Raw genomic sequence first — 9,278 nt, forward strand, 5'->3', positions numbered from 1 at the left:
TTACACATGGTGATCTGGATCATCACCAACTTTGAGTTATCTTTCTAGTGCACAAAATAAAACCAACGCTGGTGATTACATTGCCCTAGCCTCGGCTGAGGTGAGAACTTCTATTTTTTAATCAGCTGAACTGTCTATACTGGATTGGCCTGCTTGTGTTCATACTTGGACCATTTGGACCTTTTTAGCTATGACCCTGTAAATTACCTTCTATTGTATGTTTTATTTTAGCCATTCCAACCATAATTTTTAGCTAATTGCTTTTACTGTTTGTTTAGGCCTTTCTATTTTCTTGCCAGCAACTCTCATTTTAAATTTCATCAAAACGTGGTGATCCGGTGTTACATCTGTCTTAGAATATGGGAGTATTGGGTATTAACAATTTCTAGCTTTTCGAGTTGGCACATAGATCTTGGGTTTGGTCTTAGCTCCTCCCACAGAGCCTCTGTCGTCCTAATTAGCCATAAACATTTCACTTCTATAGCCCGATCCATCAACTGGACAAAGGCAACGCTGCTGAGAGCCCCGCTTAATGGTGCATTGGCTTCTTCCACAAAACTTCACAGTCTCAAGCTGCTTTGAGAATTTGTGTGTCATCTGGCTGACTTGCAAACAGCTGGAGCCTCTCCCGGCTCTGTGGTGACCTCTGACGGCCCGCTGCCAGAGCCACAGCTGGCCCGCCATTCATCCCAGATGTGAAGGGAGCTAAGAATCAGAAGCACATCTCCCACTACTCCATGCACAGTGCAGAGGGAGACCTCTCAATTACAAGTAACGTCAGCAGTTAGCATACACTGGGTCTGTGCTGGGTTTCTTATGAGTAGATTAATGTATTTGAAATTTAATGTTGCCATTTGTGGCTTCTCAAAGTATATTGTGAATGTTTTTCTTTTTACTGAAATCCTGTCAGATCAAGTCCAGCCTGTACCGTGTAAATGGAAATCTATTTTATATAAGCAAAAGTGAAAAAAAAACACCACAAATATTAAAACAAAATAGTAAGGCAATCCATCATCATTCAGAATCTTTCCAAAGTTGCTGAGTTATGAAGTCCAGAGAGTTTCATCCCTTTCAAACACGTGTTAAGTTGATATTCTACTCTTCTTGGCATCTCATATAATTTGTGACAACTATTAAAAGAGAGAAGCCCACTAATCACACAAGCAGCCAATTACAGAAACATGAATCCAACCTACATGATACAGAATACTGCAATTAAATGAGAAGTACGGAGTCACCAATTATTGGCCCAGATGAAAATTAGGTTGGACATTTAGTGTATACTCAACTAATTATGATTTTTTTTTAAAATAGTGAACTAATAATACCGTAACACTGGCCCCAGGAAGTAGCTTTGGTTTAGAACGGAAATAACGAGCATAATGCATACACACACACATACACACACGTGCCCGAGAACTGCGTTAACTTGTGGAAAAAGGGTATAATATGTCGCCTTTAAATTTCAGGAAATTAAGTTTCTCGAGTTTTTCAGTCCATGGAATAAATGGAAGTTGATTATTCCTTTCTATTGATTTGAAGCACTCGAATTTTGATCAGTTTTACCCACAGCGACAGCGGAACAAAAAAGCTTAGATGATTTCCGAGTCGGAGGTTATTGTGGGGGGGACAACAACCGGAAGTCACCGCATGCTTTTTGTAGCGTTAGCTCTCTGTGCACGTAAAATCAGTGAAAGTCGGTATTTTATTTGTTTCTCAAGGATTTCGTTCAGTTAACAAAAATGTCCTCATTTGAGTTCTTGGGAAATGTAGTTAAAAAGCGACCAACAGCTCCTGAAGAGGATATTTTTGGAAAGTTTGAAAAACCTCCCGCCGAGGACGAGGAGATATATCGTCAGCACGGACTGCTGGATCGCAGCCTGAGGCTCGAATTGAAGTTACACAGGATAGGTAAACAAAAACTCATTACATATTGATAAAACGGAAGATTTGACAGTCAATTTATCCATATGTTATCAAACGGTAACTCTTTTCCTCGTATATATGTATGTATATATTGTTTAAGGACTTTCAACGGAAACAAGACCGCAAGGGCTTTTTTGAAATGCTCCTCTTAGAAGGGATGTTTGACTGTACTTGTACTGTAATACATGCTACTGTCTGACTGTACTTGTACTCTAACATTATATCTAATAAATATATGCATCACCTTTATCATCTATGTCTGTGTCATCACAGTAGCGTCGCACTCCTCTTGTTCTCTGTCCCTCCAGATCGCCCGCAGCGTCATGTCTGTAAGGAGGAGGAGGAGGAGGTCCCTGCTGACCAGCAGTTCTGGAACCAGGAGGTGAAGTCCAGCATGAAGCAAGAGGACCCAGAGCTTCCTCACCTGAAAGAGGAACCGGAGGAACTCCTCACCAGTCAGGAGCGAGAGCAGCTTGTACGGAAGGAGGAGACTCATGTCGTCATGGTGGATCCTACTCATGAGGAAAATGACCAGAGTGAAGATCAGACTCTGTACATGAAAGATGAAGATGGTGCAGCAGAGAGAGAGTCTGTCGTCAACATGCCGGTTATAATCTCTGTGGTTGGAGCAGCAGACATTGACCTGCTGATCTCTAACAGCTCTCATGTGTCTGTCAGCCATGATGAAAGAGGTGAAACGAGCAGAACAGACGTTGAGATTGAGCCCCAGTTTCAATCCCAGGGAAGAAATAACGCAAGTAAGAAGCCATATGTTTGTACATTATGTAACAAGGGTTACACAACACACAAGAGCCGGAAAGTCCACATGAGAATCCACACTGGTGAGAAGCCCTTTCACTGTAAAACATGTGGGAAACAATTCATACAAAAAACTCACTTGGAAGTGCACATGAGAATCCACACTGGTGAGAAGCCCTATGAATGTAAAACATGTGGGAAACAATTCAAACGAAAATTTGATTTAGATGTCCACATGAGAATCCACACTGGTGGGAAGCCCTATGAATGTAGAACATGTGGGAAACAATTCACACAAAAATTTGATTTAAATGTCCACATGAGAATCCACACTGGTGAGAAGCCCTATGAATGTAAAACATGTGGGAAACAATTCATACAAAAAACTTATTTGAATGTCCACATGAGAATCCACACTGGTGAGAAGCCCTTTGACTGTAAAACATGTGGGAAACAATTCATAAAAAAATTTGATTTGAAAAGACACATGAGAAGCCACACTGGTGAGAAGCCCTTTGACTGTAAAACATGTGGGAAACAATTCATACAAAAATCTAATTGGAAAGTCCACATGAGAAGCCACACTGGTGAGAAGCCCTTTGACTGTAAAACGTGTGGGAAACAATTCAGAGAGAAAAGTACCTTCATTAATCACATGAGAATCCACACTGGTGAGAAGCCCTTTGACTGTAAAACGTGTGGGAAACAATTCGGAGAGAAAAGTACCTTCATTAATCACATGAGAATCCACACTGGTGAGAAGCCGTATGACTGTAAAACATGTGGGAAACAATTCAGAAAGAAAAGTACCTATATTAATCACGTGAGAATCCACACTGGTGAGAAGCAGTATGACTGTAAAACATGTGGGAAACAATTCATACAAAAATCTAATTGGAAAGTCCACATGAGAAGCCACACTGGTGAGAAGCCCTTTGACTGTAAAACGTGTGGGAAACAATTCATACAAAAATCTCATTGGAAAGTCCACATGAGAATCCACACTGGTGAGAAGCCGTATGACTGTAAAACATGTGGGAAACAATTCATACAAAAATCTGAGTTGAGTGTCCACATGAGAATCCACACTGGTGAGAAGCCCTTTGACTGTAAAACATGTGGGAAGCAATTCAGAGAGAAAAGTACCTTTATTAATCACATGAGAATCCACACTGGTGAGAAGCCCTTTGACTGTAAAACATGTGGGAAGCAATTCAGAGAGAAAAGTACCTTTATTAATCACATGAGAATCCACACTGGTGGGAAGCCCTTTGACTGTAAAACATGTGGGAAACAATTCATAAAAAAATCTAATTTGAATGTCCACATGAGAATCCACACTGGTGAGAAGCCATATGACTAAAACATGTGGGAAACAATTCAGAGAGAAAAGTACCTTTGTTAATCACATGAGAATCCACACTGGTGAGAAGCCGTATGACTAAAACATGTGGGAAACAATTCATACAAAAATCTAATTGGAAGGTCCACATGAGAATCCACACTGGTGAGAAGCCCTTTGACTGTAAAACATGTGGGAAACAATTCAGAGAGAAAAGTACCCTCATCAATTACATGAGAATCCACACTGGTGAGAAGCCCTTTGACTGTAAAACATGTGGGAAACAATTCATACAAAAATCTAATTTGAATGTCCACATGAGAATCCACACTGGTGGGAAGCCCTTTGACTGTAAAACATGTGGGAAACAATTCAGAGAGAAAAGTACCTTTATTAATCACGTGAGAATCCACACTGGTGAGAAGCCTTGTGATTGTCAAACATTTCGTGAACAATTCACACAAAATTCTAATTTGAAAAGGCACATGACAATAAAAATGGGAAAAGACTGACGTACAGTGTGTGAAAAACCTTTCAGTTAGGCCAAAGTTTTGAAACGCCACATGAAATGTGTCCACCCTGGGGGGAAGGCCTCCCTTTGACATATCTATGAAAAAATATATTTAGTATATGAATTGACAATTTTTTTTGATTTTTGTAAGATGGAGCACAACGAGTTGGTCTCTTTCAGAAGGATTGCTGAGAATTGAACTTTGACTTCAGGAACCTGTTATGTAGAAATATTTGTTCTTGAATGTTGATTGTGTTGAATACTTTGTTCATGTCTATCATTCTGTGTGAATATATTAAAAATCACTTTGTTTTCTGACTGCAGAGAAATTATTGAAAGTAGTCAGCAACCAGAAATGGAAGTTGTTGCAAAGGACATTCTTTTAAAGGCCCCATATTATGAAAAACTCACTTTTCCCATGTTTCTACACTATTATGGTGATTTTGGGTCCTTATCAACCCGAAAACAGCTAAAAGAAAAGAAAAAAAAAGTTAAAGTTAGACAATAGAAATGATAAAACCAGGGTTTGCAGGGTTGGGGCTCCTGGAGACCAGAAGCCATCCCGAAACGCGGATTCAGTCTCACCGTGGATCTGAAGGCGCAGGTTGACGCTTTTCAGCGGGCAGGATGGTTTGCGGAGGATTCGTTTGTATCTAAAACACGCTCTCAAAGTACTTTATGTCGTAAATGTTTAATTCATTTAAATCTTTCTCGCTGATGGAAAGATAAGAACTTTAAGGCGACAGGTGTTCACACATGGAACAGACTAATAAATCCGGTTTATCGATAGTAGTATTGTTACTGCAGTGACGAGAACAGATGCTCTTTGTTAAATTTAATCTAAGCGATTTATGAATGTCTAAACATCTAAGAATTTAATTAAGACCTACAAGTTTCAGCCAAGAGACAAAATGATGCTGTGTTCATGTTTCAATTAGAACGTAGGAAAATATCAAACTCTGTACAGAGAAAATTATTTCAATCATTTTCGCTCAGTAAAGTTATTTACTGATCAGTGTGCCACTTCTCATTAATCGACATGAGCATGATTGGCTATTGCTATGGCCGTCAGCTCATTCCTATGTTGTTTTCAGAGTTGACCACATGACTGCACGTTCTTCAGTTTCTGTTGCCAAATTGGGATTAAGAAATTTAATTTCATGAATGAATTCGGGCATCAGTCGGCAAGTATTTAGAAAGTAAAATGCTTTGTACGGAAAAAATAAATAAATTAGGTGACCTAAATTCAATTTCATCCTCTTAAACTTAAAGTAATATACTAGTTACTTTAGTTACTTTCCCAACACTGCTGACAGGTCACAAAGTGATCATAAAGATAACAAAGCATGAGTTGTGTAAAAACTTGACCTGAGTGTTTACCTACGGAGAGCAGATCTTACGTATATGACGTTTGAAACTGTTGACAGTCGTGTCCCAAGTTGATTTGCTTTGTTTGAAAAAGGTTGCAACAAGAAAAAGTTGGCAGCAATAAGTGGTGGATGAAGCAGGGTGAAGATCACAGTGACATCGTTCAGAGCAAACAATGTCAAAGCTGCAGCCGTCACCGGCTGGTTCAGCTGCCAAAGACAGCGGGTAAAGGAAACTGTAATATCCGCAGACATGACCCAGTTTGTCTTTCTTTAAAAACCTACTGTGGCATGAAATATTGATAGATCATTTCAGTGTTTTGGCCCTTTGGTCTTTAGAGACACGCTCTTTTATTCTTCCATGCATCATCAAATTGGAATATAATGACAGCCTGATTCATCAATTTATGAAATCATGTAAAAACATGTAGATACTTTATTATTAATTTGTAATTACTCAGTTAGTGAATTATTTTAAAATCCTTTTCATCTGTCAGCTCTGAATACGTTTTCCAATCAATCAATGTTGTTCAATGAGGAAAAATCTGATAACATTGTTTTATGTTTCAGTCAGAGAAGTCAGAAAATTAACAGCAGCTTTCGGTAAGTGTTGGGGAAACTTTGAGATTACTCAAGCGTTTCTAACTTTGCCTATCTGTCTTTTTCTTCAAAATTAATTTGAAACAAATTTGTAATTTTCACTGCTAATAATTACAATGACCTCCAGTGACCCCTGCGCCTCTGTAACCCCCCCGCTCTAATCTGCCACAGTGCCGCCGGTGCATGCCAGAGGGGCAGATCGGGTGTGAGCCGCTGATAATGTAATCGTCTCTGTTCAATTAGAGCGAACGTCGTGGGCAAAGCACATTACCCACCCACCATCTGGAGAGGAGCCGCTGATCTCCTGCAAGGCAAGGCGCAAACACAGACATGATAGATATTTATTCATCCTGCCACGTTCAATGCAGACACTATTGTATCCCATTAGTGGCGATGATGGGGATGGCGCACCATCAGACCTGTCAGAAACGTGTTGGGGTGTATTTACAACCTGGTTCACATTAAAAAAATCTAAATGGAAATATTATCACACATAATGTTGGGTTTTCAGAAAAGGTGACCTCAAGTGCATATCATAAAAAAAAGCACCAAAATACTAAATGTAATATTGCATATTTAAAACATTTGGATGTTATTGCTGAAGATTTTCTGTATTAATGTACCGGTATGCAGATCTTTTATGGACATTATTATATGGAGGTCTTCAAGTCTGCCACAAGAGGACAGCATGCCACCGCAGCTGACATCCAGCACAGACACAGAGCAGGGCGGTGTGTGTGGGTGTGTGTTTGTTGAGATGGGGGGGGCATAGATCATAGATTTCACCTCTCACCCTGTGCTGCTGCTTCATGACCGAAGCGGTTCACAGTGGGCTGAATATTTTTCTGTTACTTCTGGATTAGATATGAGATATTTAACCATTCACTCTAACTCTAACATTCTATCTAATAAATATATTCATTCATTCAAATGTTTGTAACAACGACAACAACATAGCAACACCCAAACCCCCATTAGTTGGAGTGTTTGGTTGGTTCCTGTTCTCTGTAACCCCACCAGGGTAGTCAGAGGGATGAGAGCGATGCAACATGAAGGAAGCTTTAAATTAATATCTCATTCCTCAGCATTTGCCTCCTGAGTCGCATCCTATTTTCATCAGCCAATGCCGATTGTCGAAAAGTGATGGCAACAACTCCTGAGCCGACATGCAAATCCGTTGCATCTAAATGCATAATTTGTTTTCATTGTATTCGCTCAGAGACCAAGATGTCAGAAGTGACACATTATGCATTTAGATCTGAACAGGCAGACATGACAGGCATTCAGATTTACTGTGACTTGCACTTTTGGATGATATAATCATCATAATCTACTATGTGTCATTTCCACCTGTTTTAAACTATATATGACTGAGAACACTAATGGCTGATCTCTGGAGGTGCAGGAAGGCGGATTCCATTGCCTTTGCACAGAGCCAGGTTAGCATGAAGCTAACTAGATATTGAGTGGGATAAATCTACCGGTACTCATTCAACTCTTAACACAAGCGTCATAAATCTATTTAAAATAGATTCATTTTGGGATCCATTCACATTATGTGCAGTGCAGCTGATGTTAACGATGGGATTCTCATCCTCGCCGCATTTGGATTGTGTCCTTTGACATGTCTGACTGCAGCCGGTGTCTGTGGGCCGGCCAGAGCCGACAGCATCAAATGGCACAGCTCTCATGCCAGCCCACACATCAATGCATCACTTTTAAAAGGCTTGGTGGGCCCGCGACTTTGGCATTGTCGAGGCAAACTCTGTCCAAATCCTTACAAAGAAGCTGCTCTCGCTTCTGTTCAGTCAGAACCTTCAGTGGGGTCTCTGAGCAGGGACTGAGAGACCACATAGGAAGTTCTGGACACTGAGAGCAGCATACTGGCTGAGATAAGAGCAAAGCTGATCAAATCTCACTGCAGCAAACAGGGAGAGCACTCAGAGCGGAGACAGATAGATCCGACTCCAAACTGGGCAGCAGCCAGCCTCCTCACGGCCTCCTCGGGCTGCGCTCCATAAATACATTAATGAATGCATCCCGCACTGGGGAGTCTCCCCCCCCTGACTGTTATTGTTGTGGTCATGTTGAAAGGATTTACTTATGAAATTTAAAATTAGTCATGAAAAGATGAAAAGCAGCCAGTCCAGCCAGTCTCTCATTAAGCTCCAGCACATGTAGTTGGCCGATAGTTAGCTGTCCCAGATAGATTTGAGGCTGTTGCTTTTGATATCAGGCGAAATCCGTGAGATATCTGCTGTGTTATATTCGATGCAATGGCAAACAGCAGCCCTGCCATGAATCACACGTCTTGAAGTTCATATCAGGGCTTTTGTCTTAGTTTCTTTTTTTTTTTAAGAATAAAAAAGAAAAAAAAACTTTTTTACAATTGTTTTCATTGTCAATTAATGAATGTGTTGATTATTTCTTACTCAACAGAGCCGCAAACCTAAAAACATTTCCATTAATCATTCATACGATAAGCTTTTTTGCAAAAAAAACCCTCTTTGTTTACCAGGACAGGTAATTTTATTGTGTTTAAAATCACAAAGGCCAATGTTGAATATTGTGAAACTGACCTTATATGTGAGAATTGTTCAATAAAACAAGGGTGCGTGAAGGGGAAATAAATATTAAATGCACATCCCTGCTTGTAGATTGCTTTGTTCCAGTGAATGTCAGCTCCGTTAATGTTCCCTGTTCTATTATTTCCTCATCTGTCACCAGAAGAGGGAGACATGAAACCCCCGTGAAAGTGATCAAACCGCTCCCC

The 9,278-nt window shown here is 40.2% G+C and overlaps 1 protein-coding gene across 1 annotated transcript; it reads left to right on the forward strand.

Annotated features, from left to right (window-relative positions):
* Positions 1-1,033: 1,033 nt before the first annotated feature.
* LOC137901858 (zinc finger protein 271-like) lies at positions 1,034-4,269 on the forward strand. Its single transcript, XM_068745903.1, has 3 exons — positions 1,034-1,911; positions 2,235-3,551; positions 3,672-4,269. Exons 1-3 carry the CDS (start codon positions 1,743-1,745, stop codon positions 4,046-4,048), a joined length of 1,863 nt encoding a protein of 620 aa, XP_068602004.1. The 5' UTR covers positions 1,034-1,742; the 3' UTR covers positions 4,049-4,269.
* Positions 4,270-9,278: the final 5,009 nt, after the last annotated feature.

The sequence above is a fragment of the Brachionichthys hirsutus genome, chromosome 11 (genome assembly GCF_040956055.1).
Source record: "Brachionichthys hirsutus isolate HB-005 chromosome 11, CSIRO-AGI_Bhir_v1, whole genome shotgun sequence".
In the NCBI taxonomy this organism is placed as follows: domain Eukaryota; kingdom Metazoa; phylum Chordata; class Actinopteri; order Lophiiformes; family Brachionichthyidae; genus Brachionichthys; species Brachionichthys hirsutus.